Source organism: Dreissena polymorpha, chromosome 9, assembly GCF_020536995.1.
Source record: "Dreissena polymorpha isolate Duluth1 chromosome 9, UMN_Dpol_1.0, whole genome shotgun sequence".
In the NCBI taxonomy this organism is placed as follows: Eukaryota; Metazoa; Mollusca; class Bivalvia; order Myida; family Dreissenidae; genus Dreissena; species Dreissena polymorpha.
Window position 1 is genome coordinate 85887537 of NC_068363.1, and position 27954 is coordinate 85915490.

The 27954-nt window shown below is 35.3% G+C and overlaps 1 protein-coding gene across 1 annotated transcript; it reads right to left on the minus strand.

Moving 5' to 3' along the window:
- Positions 1-27954, minus strand: LOC127843635 (uncharacterized). Its single transcript, XM_052373338.1, has 5 exons — positions 27936-27954; positions 15781-15969; positions 12255-12380; positions 6546-6658; positions 1-5448 (listed from the first exon to the last, which is right to left on the minus strand). The coding sequence occupies exons 2-5, from the start codon at positions 15965-15967 to the stop codon at positions 4756-4758; spliced, it is 1119 nt and encodes a 372-aa protein (XP_052229298.1). The 5' UTR covers positions 15968-15969; positions 27936-27954; the 3' UTR covers positions 1-4755.

A 27954-nucleotide genomic window follows, 5' to 3' on the forward strand; every position in this document is an offset into this window, starting at 1 on the left:
TCGCAATTTTATTTTTTATTCAATATCATACATATAATGTAAACATGTATATGATCATACAACAAAGTGATTGTACAAAGCAATAAAGTTCAGACATGTTATACAAGATATGCTAATATATATATATTTTTATAGAGAGAAAAGAAAAGAGCAACAGAGGCCAGGGATAGTTATGAAAAATGATGAGTTGTATAAAGTCGGAAGTAAGCATACTGGACTTGTGTGTTTTGTTGTATATTCACAATGATCTTGTCAGATTGAAAAAAATAAAAATAAACATAACTATTTTAGATAGATAAACTAACATTAGAGTGAAATGTATATAAGTGGACAAAACATTATGAGAATTTAATCCGATTCCATTTTTGTTCAAAGATTTGTAATGTGTCATTACTGAGGGCTATTTTACTGACGCTGATTTTCTTATTGTCTGTAATTTTTACCCGAAATAAATCTTGAGAAGTCCTTGAAAGTCCGCAAGCTGTACTATTAGTAAAAAGTGCTTTTTGTACTGAGCTGAAGTGCTCAAATTCAAACATACATGTATATATTGAGTCTTATGCTTTGCTCTTGTGTCATATGTATGAACTGATAAATTAGTGCTTATAAAAATGATTTTTCAACATTATTTTCTTATGTTTTTATGCTTATATTTTTGTCAGTAATAAATTTATTCAAAGAAATGATTTTATTACTTTAGTTCATACACATTAACAGGTCATGGTTCACAATGGTCCACTGGTGATCGCAAAAGATCCACTTCTCCCTAAAACTGCCCCACTTCTCCCTCTCCAGAGCTTAGGGAGAAGTGACTTCTCCCAAAAATTGGAGTCTAGCTTGAGCCCTGACTACCTAATACAAAAGTATATAAACCAGGCTTTGACAATGATTACAATCAAAACAGTAGTCCCCTACATGGGAAAAAACACATTAATTACACACTTGTCTTTACAATCAATGTAGGCACCAATTTGACATTTAGACATCTAGCAATAATGTCCTTTAATATAAGTACCATAAAAAATTAACAATTGAATGCTCAGAATGAAGATATTTGATGGATGAATGTGACTGTAGCCCTATAACGTTATAAAACCTTAATACAATTCAATCATATTCAGGACTGTGTGCCACATACCTGTGTTGAAGCAGAACGCAATCTGAGCAGCACAGTTGACTGTGGTCCTGGCAAAACATTTTCAGTTTCTCGTCCTTATGTACATCACATTTCAGAAGCAAATCCTCCATTTTCTTTGTAACAGGCCAGTTATTTGTTGCTTCTCTTCCATATTTGGAATGGTTTTTGTACAATTGATCATGATTATAAACCCTTTTTCCACAAAAAAACCTCATACATGTTTCACAAAAAATATCGTCACTTTCAAAAATACTTTGACTTTCGCATGCGCTGCAAACATAGTCCTTAACAAAATCTGAACTTTTTCCAACAGAAGTGACAGAAGTTGCCATTTTCAATACTTATTATAAACTGTTTTCCAATTAACAAGCTATGTAGTCGCTTTTTTTACTCTTTTTATGAATATATAGAGAAATTAGTGTTATTAACACCAACATGTGTAGCATGACGAAACACACACAGTTTTTTTATGAAACAATTCAATAAACCTGAAACTTTTAAATCTAATATTATACTGGTTGTATCCACTATCATCATACTTTGAAAACACACGCTAAAGTCCATAGTTGAGTTACAGATGTTAATCACACAGAGAGATAAACCATTGTCTGAAAATAGGCTGAAACTTGCTACATGTAGATTGTATTCACTTAACAAGCAAGTCACTGGTAGTTACAAATCGTCTAATTTACCTTTATTGATTTTCCCATTTTCATGACAGATGTTACCTGTTTTTATCAATTGTTCAGTTCTGAACTGAATTGAAAATCTTTTTTATCAGAACCCTGATTTGCACTCAATTTAATATAAGATTGTACACTCCAGAGACGAATCTGTCTTAATTTAAGACGTTTATGCAAACCATTGAGTTACTGTGAAACCATTATTATTCGTCCAACATTAATTTTCGCCTTTTTCGTCCTTGGACCGATGGACGAATTCAAGATCCTAACGAACAATCATGTCCCATATTTGAAACAAATAAGACTGAATTACCGTAGGCGTGAGGCATTTAAATCCAGCGTAATCCACGCATATACAAAGGGCTCGAAATTAACACTCGCACACTCGCAAAATGCGAGAAAAAAAGATTGCAAGGTAAGTTATAAGCCACTAGTATTTTGTGCAAATAAAGAAATAGTGAAAAAAACGAGTTAACTTGCTTAATGCGTTCGATGGCGTGAACGCTAAACCATAGGTCAATTTTTTGAACGTCCGAATACCCATATGCGGAAGTGCGCACCTTGTTTGTTGACTGGTATACTTATAATACAGATACACAGATGGTATTGATACATAGAACATGAAACAGTCGACTATTCACACTCAAGTTAAATCCGGTTTTGACACAAAGGGATGTTCATTATACAGTGTACTGACAACTGACATTTCCTGTAAAACGCGAATGCAATAAGGCTGTATCGAATGCGTCGACTTCGTTTAGGTATAATAGTGTTGATTAGCGCTAATTGTTAACAACTTTATTACCCATTGTGTGTATTGTGTTTTTCAGGGGTGTTGCAGATTATACAGCCTACACGCGGCGAATCCGGATAAAAGACAATACTATTAAACACAATTCAAATATGACGATGTGTGATCAACACCTGACTGAAATATATTCTGCGCTTTGTTACAAATTAATAAAGAATATTTTGATTTGTGTTTTGGTTTTAACTGCATCTACTATTTTTGTACATATACATAAAAACCCGTACCTTTGGGGTTTTTTTTATAACAAAAACATTTTTTTATAGATTTAATACTGTTGTTTATCAATAAATGCAGCGTACTTGGCAATTGGCTTCGTTGTTTAAAACACTCGTTAACGATTATTCAGTCCCACTTATCCGCTAATCATAACAAAGAACGTGTCAATGACATAAAATAATAAGGGACAGTTACTATCACCTAAAATAACAGACTTGTTAATTGGCATATGCCAAACAAGGCCCACCTCCTGCAAGTGACTACCAAGTGTCACCTCTCTTTCCCCAGCACGATTTTTTCGCAACCGCGTATAACATGTATTACAAACAAATCGTTTATAGCCATTTTTGACCTTTGAACTCTAATTGTGACCTTGACCTTGGAGATATCAACATAATTCTTTCGCGTGACACACCGTCTAATGATGGTGAACAAATGTGCCAAATGATTTAAAAATCTCACAATGAACGACAAAGTTATGGCCCGGACAAGCTTGTTCCGCCTGCCAGCCCGCCCGCCCGCCGACATTCGCCAATCTAATAACCAGTTTTTTCCTTGGAAAAACCTGGTTAAAAGAGTCAGTAACAACCAAGGATTTCTTTAAATACATAAGAACTAAAGGATTTCATACCTTGTTATAAATTAACAATCTTTCAAAGATGTTTGTAAAACATGTACGCCCACTCTCCCAAATTATAATAAAGTTCATACAGTTTCAATTCTCCACATATAGGAATCAGCAAGAAATAAATATCGCCACTTGGCTAACTTAACAAACAAAAACTGCAATCTGAATTTTAACTCTCCTGCAAACCTTATGTGGACTTTAATACCGTAAGAGTAAGTGGTCATAATCCTGTTTAAAAAGCTGGTCAGAGTTATAGGTCTTGATCAGTAAAATGTACATAAAGACCCAAAGACATACTGTATAATGTCAATATCTGTAATAAATATAAAGAAATGGAGTAATTGCACGCAAACATAAACCAGTTTTTTAAGTATGTAAGGGGCATAATTCTTCATAATTGCTGGTCAGATTAATGGGCCTTGTTCAGTGACCTCACAGGATGACCACGAACACATTTGTGAAGTTAAAATTATATACCTGTTGTATACACAATAAGGAGATATTGCATGTTTACCTTAAGCAAATTGCTAAGTATCTAAAGGGGTATAATTATGCTAAATGCCAGATGAGAGTTTTCAAATTTGGTCAGTGACCTCACACAATGAAACATGTGTGAAGTTTCAATTGAAAACATGTAGCAGCAAAAGTGATACAGAGATGTTGAACAATCCCTAAACCAAATTTCCAAGTACAAAATGGGGTATAATTCTGTTTAATTGCAGGTAAGAGTTAAGGAACTTGGTCAGGGACGTTACACAATGACCCAGAACACATGTGTGAAGTTTCAATTGAATACATGTAGTATAAACTGTGATGTGGAGATGTTTCATGTTTACCTTTACCACAGCATTGCGCAAACACTGCTGGCAAATGTGACAAATGCAGGGCGAGCAGGATAGCTCAAACTGTTCAATGAATAGTAGAGCTAAAATGGTTTATGAACATACAAGATTTATCTTATATACATGTTAGTCATGATAGCTGTCAGTTTTCCACTTCTTAACATAAAACATATACAAAAAATAGGTATGTCAACGACACTGATATTGATTTATTATCAAATGTGACTTATGTGGAAATGTAGACTTTAATCAGATTGAAAATTATTTTTTCATACACAGACAACAGATTAAACAAAATTATGACCATGTCAATTATGTAATAATGAGATTCTGTAAATAAAGGATAACAAGTAATGACTCTGACTAGGTAAAGTTGACAAACTTACACAAATATTATGTTCCCATAAACACACTTACAACTTCAATAATTCATAGATTCAGATGTCCACTCTATTTCCTACAAAGGCAACACTAGGCACGTCTGAATAAGGCAAAACATCTTCATTAGCACCATCTCCCTGCACATGTTGATTACAACCTGATGAAAACACATTACTGGCAAACATTGACGACTGGTCCACTGGCTCTATAGGCCTTGGTACAATCACGTTTTCCCTGGGAAAGGTTGATCCACTTATTGAAGACAAGTTTATTCGATTTTCTGATTGCAAATGAATGTCTCTCGTAGCTAGCACTGAGAATGGATCTATCGCTTGTGGTGTGCAGGGTGGGGGCGGAGTTAATGGATAAATGGGAGGAGTCTGTGGATAGGGTGGAGGAGTTATCAAGATTGACTGACAGTGATGCCCACTGCCATCTTTATCACTATGTGAAGGTATATGACCAGGTTTTGAGAATTGTCTGCTAAACCGGAAAATGTTTCTGCTTTTCGATTTCCAGTCATTTGTCGGGTGACCGTCTGCTTCTGCACTTTCCTGTTTTGGCGGAGAAGTTTGCTCAATTTCGATGACATCCATCGAAAGACTGCGGCGACTTAGAACGGATAATCGTTTATTGACTGGTTTGTGTTGGAGCAAGGACTCTGCACTTCTGGCGAGAATGAGGAGGGCGGAGTTGTACGTGGGAGGAGGAGTCATTGGGCTGGAGGGCTCCTCTGATATCTGCCTTACCTGCAACATGGGATAGACATCATCAGCAAGCAATAGCAAATAACATGGGTTAATTTTTTCCCCGACTTTGTGAAGTGGCCTTTGGCCCTCAATTTGTGAAATGAGTTGCAAACTATTCAAAATTGCGAAAAAATGAGACATTCATTTGTCTTATTTGGGAAAATTTGAGTTGCGAACTTCTAAAAATTTAGAAAATTTCAGTCTCAAACCACTTAAAATTGTAAAAGCGGCCCTTCTCTAAGAAGGTCAAAAGGCCCTACAGAATGCATAACCAAGATTTAAAATTTGAAACTGTTTAAAAATGTTACTTAATAAGCATTCAATTATTCAACAAATTATTCAAATAAGTTGCATATCATGTGAAAATGACATGCCTGAAATGTCAAACACAGACCGCTTCACTGTTAGACAAGACCAATTGTCAAGCCTAATTTTAAGCCAAAAGAAAATTTAATGGTAAACAACATGTGTTTGTGAAACACCATGTCCCCCCCCTATCTTTGACCTTGAAGGACAACCTTGACCTTTCACCACTCAAAATGTGAAGCTCCATGAGATACGCATGCATGCCAAATATGAAGTAGCTGTCTTCAATATAGTAAAAGTTATGGCAAATGTTAAAGTTTGATGATTTTGACTCATATATTTGACCTTGAAGGCTGACCTTTTACCTTTCACCACTAAAAATGTGCAGCACCTTGAGATACACATGCATGCCAAATATGAAATTGCTATCTTCAATATTGCAAAAGTTATTGGAAATGTTTAAGTTTGATGCAAACCAACAAACAAACCAACAGACAGGGCAAAAACATTATTTCCCCAGTATATAAAAAATCATGTTGGCAGTTGTGAATTAACTACACTGTAATTATGTACTAATATAGTTGAATAACAAGTTCAGTTCGGATTATCATTTGATAAGAACATCAGAAAAACCAAAATTTAAAATTGGTTTTTACTCTTTCAAATAACAAAAGCCCATAAGAAAAAATCTTCAATCAACTTTCCCGCCGATGATTTACCACTGTTTACATTCATGATTGAGAAAAGATGGGAGCAATGCCAGTTACTGCTAGAACACCAAACCTGCTTACCCTGAGCTGTTCTGGGGTGGGTGGGTATAAGTTTGTCTGGATGACTTCATTATACGTGGGGGGCGGGGCGTAGAGATGTTCATTGTCACAGCCGTCGGTATAACCCTCAGTCTCTGCAGAGAACAAGACAAACAGGGGAGAGAATGAGCACTGTATCTTTTATTGGACTTCCGGTTTTTATTGTTAAAGTTTTTTAAGAAGTTTTTTTTGGACTTCATTTTTGTGATCATGTTCATGATTTAATAGCATTTTGCTCTAACTCATTCTAAACAACAATAAAACAAAATTATGACAGATTTAAATTTCCTGTTAAAGTGAAATTGATTTTGGAAATAATAACTAAGTAGATCATATACAGGAGGGAAAATATGGCAAACAAGAGGGCCATATGTCCTAAGACCCACATCAGTGTGTCTGTTTTTTAATTAAATAAAAAAATTATTTCTAACATCAAAACGCTTCAGACAAATATATTCATAGTCATGTTGTCTGGTTATGTTCTCAACATTGTTGTTTTTCCTTTCTATGACCTAGTGACCCAATTTCTGTCCCCACATGACAAAAAGTTTAAACCCATGCCAAGAAATATTGGGGCAAATGTTTTGACAAAGTTGTATGCAGCTTTGCTAATAGATGTCGCCTCTCTTAAAAATAGCCATATAAGACTCTGCACTACAGAAAGCAATGTTTTTTTTAAAGAAGCAGAACCTTTTTTTAACTCGCTTTAGACATACTTAAGACGAATGTTTTGACAAAATTTCATAGTACAATTAAAATGTGTGACTTGAAACGTCTTTAAAAGCTTTTTTTATAAATGCTTAAAATCAACATATACTTCGCAAAATATAGTTAACCCATACAAAATAAGTGTTACTAATAGCAATAGCCAAAATTACCACGCTAGATGTGGTCTGGTAACATTGATTTAATAAGATACAAAATTCCTGTTTTTATTTTTTGTGGTACAATGTATTCCATTTGTATTTCCTGCGAAGATTTTTGAACTTTTACGAGTGAAAGCGAAATTGGCTTCAGGCAGCATAGAAATCATTATGTTATTGATGAGAAAACAGCAGAGCGCAAGCGAAGACGTCCAGCTCTAAGCAAATCAACTAGAAACAAGAAACCGTCGGAGACGGGTGATGCTCCCCAAAGTTTTTTTTGGTCACAATATTGCACTGTATATTCAGATAAAAGGAAACGTCTTGAGGGCACAGTAGTTGGGGGGACAAGATTTTTTTTAAAGAAATTTCAAAGGGCCATAACTCTGTGAAAAATCATCCAACCAGAACCCGCTGATAATATGCACATCTCCTCTTTGTAGTGAAGCTTCCCATAAAGTTTCATTGAATTCCGGTCATTAGTTGCTGAGAAATAGCCCGGAAAAAAATTGTGCACGGATGAACACACACACAGACAGACGAAGCGGGGACTATATGCTCCCCCCAAAATAAATTTTAGGGGAGCATAAAAAAAGAGCGAGCAAAGAATGAGAGTGTATGTGGGGCAATACATAACTGAAAAACCAAATTTCATGGCAAAAAATGGTATAACTCCTAGAGTCTTTGCACAGTATTTAGTCAACATTACCAATGATATACGGTAGTTTGTGACGCTGCAAAAAGCAAATTCCAACTGGGCCTTGATATCATTTGTCCAATGTCATGATGATTGAGCAATTTAAGTAACCACTTGATTGTTCACAAGTTAAATGTATGCTGATGGCCAATGCCCAACACAAAACGGACGAAAGGGGATCACAAAAGCTCACAATCCTGCTCAAGTCAGCTATAAAAAAAACACAGTAAATATACAGTAAAATGTCACTGAAGCTTCCAATAAATTAAAAGAAACAAGAGATATGTTTGTCAGAAACACAATGCCCCCTACTGCACTGCTTTGATTGATTTTTTTTTTTTTTATTATATCCCTTTAAAAACATATTACCTCCCTTGTAAAAATGATCTGTACCTGCCAAATGATAAATATAAATTATCTCCCTTTAAAGCTTGTTACTTCCCTCTGATTTGTTTTTTTGACCTTTGACCTTGAAGATGACCTTGACCTTTCACCACTCAAAATGTGCAGCTCCATTAGATACATATGCATGCCAAATATCAAGTTGCTATTTTCAATATTGCAAAAGTTATGGCCAATTTTAAAGTTTTCGGACGGACATACGGACGGACGGACGGACAGACAGATCAAATGTTATATGCCACCCTACCGGGGGCATAAAAAGAATGCAGCACATTTGCAACACAGCAAAATGTAAACATATAATCTGTAAAATATCAATACACTCAAATGCTATCGAAATTGCTCAAAGCAAACACCTATTAATCTTGTGACAGTGTAACTCCAGGAATGCAAATTGTATTCACATTAGGACAAATCAATAAACAAAGCATTAGTAAATTAATTCAGAATAACCAAATTACTTAATACGTATATGGCATTATCAATTAAGCTTTCCTGTGTTTAATCGACACATTTTTGATGGTTGCCAGCATACTTTGCCAAGTCTGAAGCATTGGAATATTGGCAGAAATATACCAACACACAATTTTCAGACATTAACCTCTTTCTCGTGTCCTTCCACCCTATTCTGAAAAATGCTTATAATAAAAAGTATGGGACATTTTGATTTTTTTTCAATATTTTTTAATTTCAAAACAGTGTTTCCAAATGTTAATGAATTGTCTTTAAATTTGAATTACCATTCAGATGCCAAATTTACAAGCAAATTTTTTGAATTGATATCACGCGCCAAATAAACGTTGTTTATGGATCAGTGCAAAGCCCATGATATACAGTACAATCATTAAGTGTAGGGTAATTATTTATTGGGTCATTGTTTTTACAAATTGCAATTCTCCTTATTGATATCTACACACCGATGAATTTTCATGTTGAAATCTTGTAGCATATCTGAGATATAGCCCTGAAAAGTTTCATCATACAAAACATTAACTTTTGTTTATTTGTGGTAAGTTATACATTTATTAACCCTTTACCACTTAGATACGTGTTTTGATGCATTTGGATTCCCTTAGAAAGGTTAATTTAATTAAGACTTCTTACTAGATTCAAGTTTATAAGGCTTCATTTTCTACCCTAAGATACTGATGAGCAGCAAACAGCATAAAACCTGAACAGACTGTGAGTTTCTCATTTTCACTTTGCTTCTGAGTGGGAGAGGGTTACAATGGCATGATCAATAACATAGTTACAGTCCTGACAAGCTGTTTAAGGCAAAATTTGACCTCTGATCTCTAACTCTGACCTTGACATTTGAGGTAGAAAGATGGGTATTATATGCAACATGTCATATTATGATGGTGATCATCTGTGGTAAGTTTAACCCATTTATGCCTAGCGTCTATAAAAAAAGGCCTTGGCAAACAGCGTAGACCTAGATGAGACGCCGCATGATGCGGTGTCTCATCAGGGTCTGCGCTGTTTGCTTAAAAGAATTTCTGTACGAAATATTCTAAATATAGATATAACAAGGGCTGTTTGTAAAACATGCATGCCCCCCATATGGGCTCTCCGTTGTAGTGAGAGCCATTGTGTGAATATGTTTTTTGTCACTGTGACCTTGACCTTTGACCTAGTGACCTGAAAATCAATAGGGGTCATCTGCCAGTCATGATCAATGTACCTATGAAGTTTCATGATCCTAGCCATAAGCATTCTTGAGTTATCATCCGGACACCATTTTCCTATTTCGGGTTACCTTGACCTTTGACCTAGTGACCTGAAAATCAATAGGGGTCATCTGCGAGTCATGATCAATCTACCTATCATGTTTCATGATCCTAGGAATAAGCGTTCTTCAGTTATAATCCGGAAACCATTTTACTATTTCGGGTCATCGTGACCTTGACCTTTGACCTAGTGACCTGAAAAACAATAGGGGTCATCTGCGAGTCATGATCAATCTACCTATCAAGTTTCATGATCCTAGGCCTAAGCGTTCTTGAGTTATCATCCGGAAACCATTTTACTATTTCGGGTCACTGTGACCTTGACCTTTGACCTAGTGACCTCAAAATCAATAGGGGTCATCTGCGAGTCCTGATCAATCTACCTATTAAGTTTCATGATCCTAGGCCTAAGCGTTCTTGAGTTATCATCCGGAAACCATTTTACTCGTTCTGGTCACTGTGACCTTGACCTTTGACCTAGTGACCTCAAAATCAATAGGGGTCATCTGCGAGTCATGATCAATCTACCTATCAAGTTTCATGATCCTAGGCCTAAGCGTTCTTGAGTTATCATCCGGAAACCATTTTACTATTTCGGGTCACCGTGACCTTGACCTTTGACCTAGTGACCTCAAAATCAATAGGGGTCATCTGCGAGTCATGATCAATGTACCTAGGCCCAAGCGTTCTTGAGTTATCGTCTGACAACCACCTGGTGGACGGACCGACAGACCGACCGACATGTGCAAAGCAATATACCCCCTCTTCTTCGAAGGGGGGCATAAATATACTAGACATCCCTAATTTTGGAAATAAATTGATCCAATTTAGAAGGATGGAAGAGTCCACTAGGCATAAATGGGTTAATGTAAATTTGCATGATGAATGAAAAGGCTAAAGTTTGGACAAGGTAGGACACACAAATGCATGTGAAAAAATCGACCCTTGTGACTGATCTGTCAATTTATCCAATAGTTCTCTTTAACTCTTTCAGTGCTGGAACCGAATTTCAAAGGCCTTTGCAAACCGTTTGGATCCAGATCAGACGCCACAAAACGTGGCGTCTGATCAGGATCCTAACTGTTTGCTATTCTGATAGTATTCTTTGAAAAAATTTGAAGAAAAAGCTAATTTTAGAAATTAAGCAGACGACATTTTAGCAGAAGACAAATTTCCCAGCATGCAAAGGGTTAAATGAACAATTACTGCTTGGCACTATCGGAGAACTTCACAAAATGTTTGTCAACTTTGTCAATAGAGACAAATCTGAAAAAAATGCCACTTTCTACATAATGGAATGCTGCATATTTCAATGAATTCCCATGACATCACTCTCAATTTGCTTCAGGAGCAATGAGCGGTCTGGTAGTAATGACATTGGTCAAGATGAGCAAGTGAGATAAGATCATTCATTTTCAGTCTGATTTGTACGCTACTTGAATGTCCACCGAGTTCTTTGAATACCAAAACTTCCATGTTCCAATGCGACTATTTGTGATTGTAAGGTTTGCATCCTTGTATATTCGAAACTATTATATCTGACATTCAAAGGTTAGACAGATACTACAAAGTATAATTTGTCCTGCATCCCACAGCATTGTTTTGTGTATTTTTTTAAAATAATAATTTTATTCATACTGGTAAAATAATTTATAATTTTATTCAATTTTGTCTTTCTTTGCCTTCAGTGCAATTTCAAATTACAAAGCTGTATATATCAATAGTGACAATATGAAATTACTCAGTTTCATATGCAGAGGCTGCAGAAGGGATAACTGTAAATAGACACAGACAAATAATTCTGTCATGCCAGCCTTAATAGGCTTTTCCAAAGTATGTCTTATAAATAGACTTAATTTTCTTAAAGTTACTTGGCAAAACAATTGTATACTGACATCAAAAAGCAAACACACAGGAAATGACTTGGGAAAGGGTTAAAAGGTAAAGTGCATATCTTCAACAGAAAGTAAAATCTGAAGTACGATGCTCTTCTACTCACCATATTGTCTGTTTGCCCTTCGTTGTCGCTGCTGGAAGCAGTAGAGTGCGACGAGGAATATCACGATTGCAAGCCCCACAATGATCATGATCATAATCGTGTTCTGGTTCATCAGCTGCTCTTCAGCTGAAGTGAGAAAAACAGACTTCTTTGTTAAAAAAATAATCAAACTGATACGCTTTATTTAGTTTAGTTGAAACCCATTTGTTTTAACTCAAAGGCTAATTAGCCTAAGACTTATTGAAACACTCTCAAGTCCATAGCCTGGGAAGATTCAGTTCTTGATGTCTCTGGGGAAGATCTAAAGAATACTCCCACAGTGGGGATCAAATCGAGCCCTTGACCGTAGCTAGGCCGACACCATATCAAACCGTGCCCCCCACCCTAGCTAGGCCGACACCATATCCACTTCACCGTGCCCCCCACCCTTGCTAGGCCGACACCATATCCACTTCACCGTGCCCCCCACCCTAGCTAGGCCGACACCATATCCACTTCACCGTGCCCCCCACCCTAGCTAGGCCGATACCATATCCACTTCACCGTGCCCCCCACCCTAGCTAGGCCGATACCATATCCACTTCACCGTGCCCCCCACCCTAGCTAGGCTGACACCATATCCACTTCACCTTAACAATCTTTTTCTTTTCAATGTACACATTCTATTTCTACATTCTGAGCAAGTTTCACCTTTTTTGGCCAAAACATGTTAGTTAATTACACCCAGTGACCTATTTAATGATAACATAATATTACATATTACCCAGTTTTAATCTCTTCACAGATATCATTCAGAATTTTTTTTTACAGTTTCATGAAGGTTACCGGTAATAAATTTGGTATCTAGAGATAACACAACTTTTTTCTATTATTTGACATAGTTTTTTACATGACTTGACCCATTGTCGAACTCTGTCAAGTTTTAATTGGGACAAACCTATAGGGCAAGTTTTAAAAAGAATACATGAAAAAAAAGACTATTGCCAAGCAATATAGTCCTCTACCGGCTCCACCATTGTCAGAAATTCCACCATTGTCAGAATTTTTTTAATTATTATTTGTTGCCATAGCAACCAATATTTTTGACGTAGGAACAAAATGAAATGACGTGCATAATGTCCATATTGCCATCTATCCATGTTTCAAGTTTCATGAACAAGAGCACCGCCTTGCGGGTGCAGACCGCTCATCTATTTTCTTTTTAAAGGTGAAAGGACTCTCATTTTCAATCACAAATGAGGGAGGGGTGGAGTGAAGAGGGGTGTATAGTGTGGGGGTGTGGACATTTATTACATTATCTTCCAAAAATGTGGAAAAAAAAAAACGCAAAAAAAAAAAATAAAAAAAAAATCGGGGGGGTTGGGGGGGGGGGGGTGGGGGGGATTCTTGGGTGCGATGGTTGGACGGTATTTCAAATATAAAATAATTAAAATAAATATTTGTGGTTTTTAACCGTTAAAAAAAAATGGGGGGGGGTGGGGTGGGTATTGTGTGAGGGTGTGGTGGTAATTTGTGAGATGATCTTAAAAAAAAAAAAAAAATTTAGGGGGGGGGATTGGAGGGGGGATTCGGGTGGGGGTAGGGGGGGGTGATTCTTAGGTGCGATGATTAGACGGTATTTCAAACATAAAATAATAAAAATAAATATTTGTGTTTTTTAACTGTTTCCAAAAAAAAAATTGGGGGTGGGGTGGGGTGGGGGGGTATAGTGTGAGGGTGTGGTGGTCATTTGTGAGATGATCTTAAAAAAAAATAAAATAGGGGGGCTTTGATACTTAAGGAATAAAATGGACCTTAACACAAAACTTAACCAAAATTTTCAATTTTTTAAGTATAAAAAGGGCACATAATTCTGTCAAAATGCACGCCAGAGTTATCTAACTTTGCCTGCCCAGTCCCCTCATGATAGTAAGTAAGTGTACCAAGTTTGAATGCAATAGCATTGATACTTTCTGAGAAAAGTGGACATAAACGCAAAACTTAACCGGACACCGACGCCACCGCCGACGCCAAGGTGATGACAATAGCTCATAATTTTTTTTCAAAAAATAGATGAGCTAAAAAATATTAAGAACTTTTAAAGTTATCGCAGGAACCAGAAAACCACCATTTTCAGCAGTATTTCTAGTCTATTTGTTGCCATAGCAACCAGAATTTTTGACGTAGGCACAAAATGAAATGACGTGCACAATGTCCATATTACCATCTATCCATGTTTCAAGTTTCATGAAAAAATATTAAAAACTTTTGAAGTTATTGCAGGATCCAGAAAAGTGTGACTGACTGACAGACAGAGCGCAAACCATAAGTCCCCTCCGGTGAAACCGGTAGGGGACAATAAGGACCCTTGTGTAAACATTTATATGCATTCTATTTCAGAGGCCAACCAAACTACAGGTAACATGTGGAAAATTAGCATGTACACACACTAGAGTTCAATAGTACCTTCTTAGAACTGTTATCACCCTTTTAAAACCAATGCTGAAAACCTTCCGCTCTTGATCAAAGCGATGTGAATGGCAACATTCTACTATCAGTCTTCTAAGACTAATATAACCGCACAAAACTCGAGTCAACAAACAATTCCACAACCAGTGTCCTCACGTTCATGTTAATTGCAATTGGAATGATATATTCAACTGAGAAAACTAATCATCACTATAGTGAGAACTAGTGGTAGCAACATGTATAATTTTATATATTTTTAGACAACCTACCCAGCATGGTGTAGAAAATATGTACAACTTAAATAAATTTTGTCTCAATTTCTTATTGATATATTTATTTAAGATGCAAGCATGTAAGGTACATTGAATTGAATTCAATTTAATAGCTGTTAAATAAGCAAAACAGGTAATTACTTATTCTAGGTTTTAAAAGAAACATTTAAAAGATTATTCAAGAAATTTTGAAATTGCTCTTAATGTATGTTATGTGAAAGTACATACATGTATGTGATTTCCCAAGTGAATGTCTTTTTTATTGACAGAGAGAAAAAAATGTAATAAATGCTGAACCAAGGACGATGACTCTACTCTGCAGAGCTTCAGGTAAAAATTTGGATAAAATATATCCTTAAACATTTTCATAAAATTTGGTGAGGATTGAGTGAAAACCATTTGGAAGCAGGAATGGTTGAATAATTAAGTTATTTAAAAGCCATCACTCCAAAAGAAAACAAATAATAATTTTTTTTGTAAATAACATCTCCACACAGTTTTCATCAAGATAAGATCATAAATGATGGTGTTATATAGAGAAAAGATGGATTTGGGGGCCAATTTTAAATAAATCAAGGGTCATAACTCCTTCCACAAACTGGTACCATTTTCAAAAATCTAACTTATTGCGTTTTAAAAACTTTTCACTATTTTCATATAAGGAAAACTGCCTCAACCCCCGGGAAGCCATGTTGTTCTTTTTTTAATCCAGAACCATTATCAAACTCAGCCAGGACATGACTAGATCACAACCTCAAACATTTTGTTGCACACTGCAAAAACTGTAAAAAAATTTCAATACTCACGGCAAAGTTCAATTCTTTTGATACAAGCGCCATTTTGACACTGGCGCTCAGTTTTGGAGCATTGGGACACCGTTGGACTTCGCACGACAGGAATCAAGGTATTGTTAGTTGCCATGCCTTGATGATGGTCTTTCATGAAAGTGTACATCCAATTGATGTGCCTGTCAACACTTGAATTGAACTTCATACCTGAAAATCAAACAAACCCATAACTCTTTATCACTCAGATGCACATGTTGAAGTCTGTAAATTAAATTTAAGACTTATCTCACTTGATTCAAGTTTCAAAGGTTTCATTTCTATCCCTTACGTGATGAGCAGCAAACAGCATTTAATCTAAACAGACTGCAAGTAACTCGCAGACTGTTCTAATATAATAGCAGTTGCATTTGAAACCGTTAGGGGACAAAAACACAATAGTTAAACTTTTTTTTTCAATTTTATTATTTAGAAACGTAAATTGCAAACTTTATTTCAAAGTCAGCATTCAAGCAGAGACTACCTTTTTAAAAGATATTTCTTGTTATATTTAGTTTTTTTATATATATATATTCTGTTTTAGCGATTATAAAGCATTTTTGTTGTTGTCTATAGTATACCTGTAGTAATTGGTGAACTGATGTTCAACGTTTTATAAATTGAGAACTGTGAATATAAACAAACTTAACATTCTATTATTGCTTTGTTCGCACTCGTGAATACAAAAGATTGCCGCCATCTGTTGAGAACAAAAGAACGTTTTCAAGACATATCAAATTTAACCTCACTGTAGAAGCATGCACTATGAAAGAGGTTACGCAACATCCCACTATACTTGTGGTATGGTAAAAAAGATTTAAGAGATACCAAATGCTCATTTTTAGCATAGGTGCTTGCACCTATGCTTATGGTATATACCACATTTCGAAAATCCACATACATCGGTTGTCCATTATGAAGCCTTACCTGATCAAAAATCAGACGAAATATCTATTTAATTTAGCATATGGTAATTCTTACAATTTTTTGGGGGGAAACGTTTTCCTAACGTTTTCTTCCAAGAATATTGCTGACACCGTTTTTAGTGAATTTTTCTAAGACCGTTTTATGTCAAAAAATCTTCTTATAACCTAAAACAAATTTCGTTCGTAAAACAATTCTGTTCTTGTTGATAGTGACCTCACACCTAATTTATATGGGATCCCAATTTCTATTTCCTTCGTTTACTGTTCTGTGAGAGGTCAAATGTTTACATAACTGAATTAATAAGGCCCTGGTTAAAGTATATGTAACATTTCATTGGTTAATTATAAATAGAAATTAAAACATATTCTCAGCAGGAAGTGGGGCATAAAGCACTTATATTCTTTGAAAATGTGTAAAAAATGGCGGAGTACGATGAATGTTTTCTGATTTATGACATGGATTCTGACGTGCCTTTCTATGGATTTGATGAAGTAGAGTTTAAAAGTAATAGAGATGTGTTAATTGAAGTTAAATTGATTTACTTTGAGCCAGAAATTTACGTTACGAGTAGAGTTAACGGTTTAAATGTGGCATCGGATTTAATGGATTCGCGCGAATTCTGGACGAGTGCTGTGTCTGTAAAATATTAAATGGAAAGCTGTAAATGTATCAAGTCGGAAAAGAAAACGGATGGTTGCATAATGGTATGCGTGAAATAATGTAATTCTACGTATTTATTTTCATAGTTATGTCATTTTGTAACCATTCACATTCGTCACTATTTGGAATTCCCGTTTCTAAAAATAGAGCATTTTGTTAACAAGGGGGGCGACTCGTGATGTCAACAATCGTTAAGGCTACAATATACTAAATAATCGAGTCATGAAGGGCTGTACTTTCTAAACAAATCATCATATTTTCCTCGAAGGCATGTTATACACTTTGTTCTGGTTTTATCGTTTGGAGATATTGATAGGGTAAGCATAGGTGTTCACTACTTAATCCCTGAAATAGGATAAAGTTGGAGATTAAAGTAAAAAATGGCACTGCAAAAGGTTACAATCCACTAGAAAACGGCCGAAAAAGGCGCAAAAACAGTCGATTTTGATTTGAGTCGAATTTGTTTTTGGTTTGAACATGACAAATCTTTTTTATTGCTTAAATCGATTCAGCTAAGAATGCCCGTCAAGAAAAGGTATGGTTATGGGGGTCTCTATGTGCAAAATGTTGTATTTATTTTCGCTCAAAGTTGTCGCTTTTACATCGAAACATATAAGGAAACTATTTAGTATATTTTGACCTAAACATTTACTTCAGCAGCAACTTCCCTGTATCTTGCAACTATGCTTTCAGCGCCATCGGCGCTCTCGTTACTTTTTGTGGCACAATATATTCCATTTTCATTTGCCGCAACGACACAAACACTTATATGGTACATGAACATGTGTTGAATATATTGTCCCACACAAAAGAGGAGCATTTTTATTTAGTTAAATGTATGTTACCAGACCACATCTAGCGTTGACATTTTGGCTTTTGCTATTAGGAACACTGATGTTTTATTTGTTAACTTTATTTTTCGAAATATTGTACGAAAAATTTGTTGATTTTGAGTGTTAACGGTCTTTTGACACTACAAGTTCATGTACATGTATTCATGTACATGTATAAATCTGATGAACAAAACTTAGAACTAACATTACTGAAGTATTTTCCTATAAAATACAAATAAACAATTAAATAAACAATTTTTAGTGAGCAATATGCTAACCGAATTATTGTCCTGCACAAGATATATAAATCATCACATTACGTCTTTAGAGATCTACTTCACTGAGACTTCATTATGCAGCTGCATGTTTCAAGAGCTTCTACTTAATTAGGCATTCAAAAGGCAAGAAATCAAGACAAAATTACAACAGTGGCGTGAAAGATGGAGTGGTTACTGTTGATTGTTGCCACTTCAAAGGCAATTCTATTCTCTGAATGACAGAAGGATATACAAAACTGGACCTAACCAAACATTTTTATAAACCCAGTCAATAAGGATTCTTAAAAATTTTTATACTATTTTTCAAGACTTGGTGTTTGCTACCCATAAAGGACCCTATTTCTATTGGACTTTTCAACTTGCAACTTCATTCAACCTGTTCTTTTTAATCAAACTGCATGTACAGTCTCAATTAACATTCTGTGACATTGCCAGTTTCAAATAAAGACAACTTCACTACTGAGGTGGAATTGGATTTTCATAATTAATTTCCATTTGGAAATTAAAACTAAAGCAGAATATTTGCAAGCAATTAATGCACGTCCTGGAATTCCCAGACCAGATTTCACCCCATGATGAAATCCTATGGGGAGATTGCATGTATCGATTGTGCACTATGAATACTAACTGTGCAACTAGCTGCAATACCTGGCAGTAATTTTCTTTGTAAATGTTATTTCTGGGAATAATGAAGACAAAATTAATAACATCTAGAAGCAACATATTTATGACTCTGAGGAGAATATCACGAAATTCTTATGCAAAATGTCATGCATGCCTTATTTGATAGTATGCAAAATTTAAATTCTTAATTTTACATGTATGCTTAAATTCCAATTTTCTAAAATGTCAACTTTGAAGTACTGGAAAGGGCACTTTGTATTTGTTACAATCATTTTTTATCATAATTAGTTTTATTCATTAAAAATGTGACAATTGGCACTATCTCAATGTAAAAAATAATGTATGAAATAATTCTATAAGGATGAGTGGGATTTCTATAAAACAGAACCTGACACTAAGGAATCACAACATGCAACAAGATGTAATCGATCCTGTATGAACAAATGTTTATACATTCATGAATACTCAAGTCACTGCATCTAAAATAATGTTATGCTAATGTGTTGAACATAAGCAAAACCTTACAAAATATACATATCAAAGAATAGAAACTCAGGATTTTTTTCCTACTTATTGAGTTTTTTCTTGTTACCTTTATTATATACACAATAAACATGTTCTAGACTGAGAATACAAAATAACATTTTTAATCAATCAAGGATTTTGTCAACATTTAACTGCAATGTATTAATTTTCATTTTCTCATTCTCAGAACCCACTATCATATATTTGTAGTAAATGGCCTGATTGCTCAAAACATTAACAGCCATTAATTTTTGGATCATGTTATTAATCTAACTTAACTGTTAACACTTAATTTTATGTGTTAAAATGTAAACTAATTTGTATGCTTGAATGATTTGCATATGTTTGATAAAATGTTTGATGTTTGATATATGAGCAACCAGGTCCAGCCCTCTACATTTTTTAGTTATCCCACTTGACCCCATATTGGCATTTGACAAGGTGGCTCATGATTCCTATTTCTCCTTCCCCTGAATTTACCACAACCCTTTGATAGGAAGTATAAACACATAAAATAACATTTTAATGACTGTCTTCATGATCATAGATTTGTTGCCACTGTTTGCTTGTAAACATTGAAACTTTTTTTAATTTGACCTAGTTACCTAGTTTTTGACCCCATATGACCCAGTTTCCAACTCATCTTAGATTATATTGGTACAAATGTTCTGACCAATTTTCCTGAAGATTGGGCAATTAATGCAGCCCCTACAGTGTTTACAGGGCAAATGTTGACACACAATGACTGAACAACACGGAAAAAGGGCAAGCAAAAAAGATACAACACGGACAAAGGGCGAGCAAACAAGGCACACCACGGACAAAGGGTAAGCAAAAAAAGCTCTTAATCAGCAACTTGTGCTCAGGTGAACTAAAAATATGTAAAAGACAAAGTAGTGACACTTTCTTACATATTAAGTGTGCATTTGTCAGTTACTGGAATGAGTATATACCGTATTTTACCATGTATAGCGCGCTACCATGTATAACGCGCATGCGATTTTTTAAAGCCAAAATGGAGAAAAAAAAGAATTCAAGACCAAAAACCTGAAAATTTGGCCGAAAATGGCCGCCATTCTTATATTGCGCAATCATTTAATCTGAGTTTTTCGGGCGCTTAATTTTTTGTTTTAAAGTAGGGAGCGTTTATACGATCAGGAGCATGGGTTGCAAAGCACTATATTTTCGACAATTTTTAAGATTATTCTCTCGAGAACACCGTTATGTCCTTATTGCCGCTGCGCATGTTTTTTCAAGACCCCTGCGCGTTAAATTCGAACCACTATTACGTATTCCTCACATTTGAACAGTGTAACATTTTCATTACCTGCCGCTCACAACATCGTATGACATCTTCTTCCGCAGACCCGCAACATCTCAATGTCCAATTTTACGCAAATCGTCCGTGGATCCCATTTTATTTTTCATCGACTTAAATATTTCCCCATTAAGAGATGCTCCCCAATAAATCCAGTTTGACCCGGTATTTCGCGCCTTCACTGCGTCTAGTTGATAAGTATTTTATAGTAAGACAAACAATACACCCGAACGCTCAATTCCATACAGTTGGCGTTATCCGCGTAAAGCCATTTGAGAAATATCATTTGTTTGTCTCTATTGAAAGAAAATAAAACGAGTCTATATCTCTATTGTTGGTTTGTAACCTACGTAGTATACTCGCACAGTAGCATATTTATGCAGAGATCGGAAAATCATTGATAAATGTATTCGTCGTTTCAATGCTTAGGGCCTAGTAATTTCGGCAAATCGGAACTCAACTTACGTAAAACACTTGCTCAATTAACCGTTGAACTCCACCTCCGTTCTTTCCAAAAGGTTAGAAGGCGGAGCTTTGCACGTGCTATTATTTAATTGGACGATTGCAATTGAGGAACAAACACACGATTGGTTCGGCATGTTGATTGCTAGACAAAGGAAGCCAATTTTGTCGGCGAGAAACTTGTCGCTTTATTGCTTCAGACAGGAAGCGGCTTTCCTTTGATGACGTCAAACTGTCAATTCACATAGAGTGCAAATTTTCGGAAATGCTAACATTAAACTTTGGATTAAATTATCAAAATAAAGCAAAAGCGAAGTTGAGAAATACTTATTGAAATAATTAGCCTCAGTTCAAATAAGACGTTTTGCGTTGTAAATCAACGAGTTTTCATGACAACGAAAACTTTAACAAACAATACCGCGGCGAACGGGGATCGATATACCTCGATTTTTTTTAGTGAACAATCAATGAAGAAATGTGAAAACACCAACAAAGACATTTTTTTCATCTTTTAATTTTTGTCAAAACTATTACTACCCCCGTTCATTCCTAACCTTTCCCGCTATTTGTTGTTTCGACAACGGCCCCTTCAGTCTATAACATTATAGGGTGTAGTTTTTTGCAATAACAAAAATGGCGGCAATTGTGAAGATTTACAATTACGAAATGGATTTTTTGCAATTTAGCAACCAGGAAAGCGTTGTGTCAATGTATTACGCGCACTGAATTTTTATTTTGAAATTTGAAGGTAAAAAACTGCGCGCTATGCATGGTAAAATACGGTACACTGTCTTAGTACTGGTAGACCAGCTAACCAGGAAAATGGTGAGTTGCTACTGTTTGCAAAGATATGACTGAAATACTGTTGAAACAATCCATCAAAGAAACTTCAGCGGGACCTTCACCCATTTATGCCTAATGGACTCTCCCATCCTTCAAAATTGGTATCAATTTATTTCCAAAATTAGGGATGTCTTGTATATTTATTTCTATATTTAGAATATTTCTTTAAGCAAACAGCGCAGACCCTGATGAGGTGCTGCATCATGCTTTCATGCTTGATGTTTTTAGACATCCATAACAATCAAAATGTATCTACAGTTACCAGTGCACTTACTACACAAGAATTGATTTCCACCATATTTGATAATCTCCCTTTTAAAGCTTATTACTTCCCTTGGATTGTATTTTTTGATGTTTATTTTTTTTTTTTTTTCTTCTTTTTTTTTTTCCACATTTATATAGCGCCCTTTTCATACTAGAGATGTACGTTCAAAGGCGCTTTACAGTTTTTTACCTTGAAGGATGACCTTGACCTATCACCACTCAAATATGCAGCTCCATGAGATACACATGCATTCAAAATATCAAGTTGCTTCAATATTGCAAAAGTTATGGCCAATGTTAAAGTTTTCGGACGGACGGACGGACGGATGGACAGACAGTTCAAAATGCTATATGCCACCCTACCGGGGCATACAAATTTACAAATAAGGATAGACAGTGAACAAAAATTTATAATGCATGAGATGTAGAGCTGCAACTATTCGATCCGATGCATCGAAAATCTGTTCGAAATGCGTTCATTCGATTACGATACCAAACCTACCAAATTCGATTCGATTTTTTAACATATTGACATATATATACATAGATACGTAAAGTTCGCTGTATTCTGACTATTTGATACGGTAAGGTATAGGTTTTATCTTTACCTCTGTAATTACAAAGCGCGCGATTTGCTGCTTATTACTTTAGTCATCCAATCAATAAGCGCATTACGGTCTACTTTCGGAAAAAAGCGTCAAAATAGCTGAACAAGTTGTGGCCGACAAATTGAAATTATCAGATGCGCCTAAGAAGCTAAAATCAAAAGTGTGGCAGTATTTTGGGTTTCGGGATGGTTACCCTCCCGATAAAGCAAAGTGTAAACTGTGCTTCACGGATGCAAACATAACGTTGATTTAGCAAGACTAAGAGGTAGCACAAGTGCAACTTCTCAAGTCGCCAGCCAGAAAAGTAGTTCTGTTTCTGTTGGGAATTTGTTAAGTTTATTAGAGAATGTGCTTTGTCCTACAGGTAACAGGTGATGCTGTCACGGCACAATGGTAGGCATGCTTGTAGCGGTTTTGGATATAAGTATAATAGTGATAATACTATCACTCCACTGATTCTAGATGTTCTTATGATTATTTATTTAATTATATATTATTGTGTATTCAACAAAATCTTCTATTCAGAAGTTTTTTATATTAAAATTGAGTCTTAATTTGCTTTTCTTTTTTATGTGTTTTATTGAAATATTGACATAGTTTGAAAGACAATTGGCAATTTCTTGCAAAATATTTCTTACAAATGTTAATTTAACACACTTTCAACAGTTTTTAAAACACTGTTGAACCAACCAAACTATATCAAACAAACACACAATTTGACAAATGCCCAAGATATCTAGGTATGCGACACATTTGAACAGAAATGTTTATTTTGAGGCAGAAGAGTGAATATATGATCAAACTAGGTTTGAAGATGAATCGAATCGAAAAAAATCGGTACTGGAGTGTCTGAAATCGAAATCGAGTTGGATCGAGCTGTTGGTGAATCGTTGCAGCTCTATTGAGATGATTGCAAATATCAAGCCTTTAACCCTTTCCTATATTCAATCACCATAAAATCAGAACTGTGTGCAAGTAACTACAGATTTTATGCTGTTTGCTGCTCATCAGTATCTTAGGGTTGGAAATAGCGCCATTTAAAACAAGAATCTAGTAAGAAAGTATCTGAGCATGAATAGATTAACCATGATGCAGCTACATCTGATATACAAAACAGTAAAGCTGGAGGATTATTGTATATAATTTAGTTAAATTAAACATCTTTAAAAACTTATCCAGGATGCTGTGCTTTGTAGACTGAAGAAACAAGAGGGCCATGATGGCCCTGAATCGCTCACCTGACTAACCAATTAAAATCCCAACCCAGATTTCATCAAGATAAACATTCTGACCAAATTTCATAAAGATAAGATGAAAACTGTGACCTCTATTGTCTACACATGGTTTTTCTATTATTTGACCTAGTGACCTAGTTTTTGACCCCAGATGACCCAAATAAAATCCCAACCCAGATTTTATCAAGATAAACATTCTGACCAAATTTCATAAAGATTGGATGAAAACTGTAACCTTGACTTGACTAAAACTTGACCTTGTGACCTAGTTTTTGACCTAGAGACCTAGTTTTTGACCTAGTGACTTAGTTTTTGACCTAGCGACCTAGTTTTTGACCCCAGATGACCCAAATACAATCCCAACCCAGATTTCATCAAGATAAACATTCTGACCAAATTTCATAAAGATTGGATGAAAACTGCGACCTCTATTGTCTACACAAGGTTTTTCTATTATTAGACCTATTATGTGACCTAGTTTTTGACCTAGTGACCTAGTTTTTGACCCCAGATGACCTAAATACAATCCCAACCCAGATTTGATCAAGATGAACATTCTGACCAAATTTCATAAAGATTGGATGAAAACTGTGACCTCTACTGTCTACACAAACAAATTGTTGACGGACGGACGCACGCACACACATACGGACGCCGGACATCACACGGTCACATAAGCTCACCATGTCACTTCGTGACAGGTGAGCTAAAAAAATCAACTTCTAAAGTGATAAGCTTGTTTAAATTTAAGTGTGTGGTCTCACCGTTTTAAGAGCAATCATGAATCGTTCAACAGATAAAGTAATTTCCTTCTTCACCGGAAATAATGTACAAATACTGACCAATATTTGACCCTATGTACTATACTTCTGAAGCTTTATGTGACACATTAAAATGGCATGTTTGAAAAAGTCAGAGGCCATTACTCCTATGCCAATGTTAAATTATTATGAACAAGTTTGTTGGATGATAGATAAAATTGCTAAAAAGTAACTTAAATATCTATATTTGTATGGCTCTGTTGAAAATGAATCTCTTGCTTAAAAAATGTCAGAATAAAAAAAATGTTTATCTTTTCGCTTGCTCGCTTAATTTATTTATGAAAAAAAAGTGATGAACAAGACTTCACTATGGTGTGGCCTGTAAATTATAATGTGACACAGACTATTATCAATTAATTTATTTAAAAAAAAAATTGATGAACAAGACTTCACTATGGTGTGGCCTGTAATAAATAATGTGACACAGACTATTATCAGACTTATATAGACAGACTATAAGGCCACGACTTTTTTTTTTATTGGTTTACAAAAATTATTTTGAAAATGGTCCATCGGGCGGTCGAAAAAAAAAAAAAAAAAAAAAAAACATCATTGGAAAAATAAGTTAATACTAATAACATCAGAACAAAGACATCATATCTTTTATAACCTTAACACAGAGACGAAAAATCTAATTATGCAATGAAACACATCTATATCTTCAAATGAAATGAGTCACCTCAAAGCACCTTTTGTAACATCAGGCAATTTTAAACACTCCATTAAATGACATGCGTTCTTCTCCCATTAAAACGAAAAACTGCGCTTCATTTCCGTAATTCGATGCGCACCATTACGCAATGCGATGCCCGTTGCATAAATCTTATATAAGATAAACTACTCATACACAAAGTTTGTGTTTGCTCTTATTGGACTTATGACATCGTCCATGAAAAAAATCGAGGTAGATCGATCCCCGCGTGTTTGTTAAAGTTGTTGTTGTCGTGAAAACTCGTTGATTTACAACGCAACACGTCTTTTTTAAACTGACGCGAATTAATACAATCATATTTGTCAACTTGGCTTTTGCTTTATTTTGATAATTTAATCCAAAGTTTAATGTTAGCAAGTGTTTTTACTGGAATTGTAAACAAGGAGCTAGTTAAAGTCTTCTGAAAATGTGCAGTCTGTGTGAATAGACAGTTTGACGTCATCAAAGGAAAGCCGCTTGCTGTCTGAAGCAATAAAGCGACAAATTTCGCGCCGACAAAATTGGCTTCCTTTGTCTAGCAATCAACATGCCGAACCAATCGTGCGTTTGTTTCTCAATTGCAATCCTCCAATTTAATAATAGCACGTGCATAGCTCCGCCTTCGAATCTTTTGCAGAGAACGGAGGCGGAGTTTAACGGTTAATTGAGCTAGTATTTTTAATACGCAAGTTGAGTTCCGATTTGCCGAAATTACACGGCCCTAAGCATTAAAACGACAAATACATTTATCAATGATTTTCCGAGATATACCGATTTGTTCCGATTTCCAAACTTTCTGTACAGTTCCAATAAACTATGGCGGACGTGTTTACAAAATTCCTAAACACATATATCGTAAATAATGGCAGTGTTTTATTGGATTATTTATACTAATTATCAAATTGCAAGGTAATACTTTTTTATCTACTATAATATCGGGTATGTTTAATATAATAAACATGTTAAACAATATAGTTGCGTCACAGACTCGGAAATAAATTTTGATGCGGTCGACATTTTACTGACGCTGATTTTCCTATTGTCTGTAATTAAATAAATTTTGAGAAGTGCCCATAAAAGGACTGGTACATACTGTGTCACATTGAAAAATATCCCGATCTCTGTAATATATGTGAACCAATCGTTGATTGTACTTACTTGATTTTATTCGCAACCGTACTCAAACCGGATCGTGTTTTTTTTCTCGTTTTGCTCGTTTTTCAGTGCGGTCGGGAATAAAATATATAAAAAAAAGACGATTTTCCGATTTTATTTTTTTCCCATTTTCCAAAAATTAGGGTCGGCGGTTTTGTAAACCAAGAAATATAAAAGTCGTGGCCTAATCAACATAAACATATTTGAATGATGTCTGTTTAGCCATTTTGAAATCTAGCACTTATTTGTTTCATGGACATATCATTTAAAACTCTCAATGGCATCTGCTGGTCCTATATGACGGCGTGGTTATAAAAGAAAAATTTAAGTCACTTTCTTGCACTGCCATACATAACAAATCTGTCGATCATATTCCAAAATCCATGTAAATGTTAACAAACTTGGTTGGTTTTTACAAATATCAACAAACTTTTCAAAGTGCACAAACATAATAAACAAACCTGATCATGGAACATGTAACTGAAGCATACTCCTTGTAAATATAAATAGACAAGTAATGTTGTATATCACAACCAAATGAGTACAGTACACAAGGTGCCTGTACCACGTTACTTTTTCGACTATGTGTGGGACAATCGGATGTCAACAAACCATCGCTTCAGGTACGTTTCTAATATTTTCTTCGTTAATTCAAAACCATTTTCAAAAACACAAATACGAGAGCCCTGTCATTGTCAAAATACACAACTGTGGTAAGTTTGCGCAAAATTTATTTAGATTATTTTCCAAAAAATGGAACCGCGCGTTTGAAAACACACAAAGTGAAATGCCATGTGTGGTATATTTGTTATTCAACCAACAGAAACGTTCATTATAATATTGTTGATGGTTTAAAAAATAGGAATTAATGAAGAAATTATCAAAAACATTACCTGAAGCGATGGTTTGTTG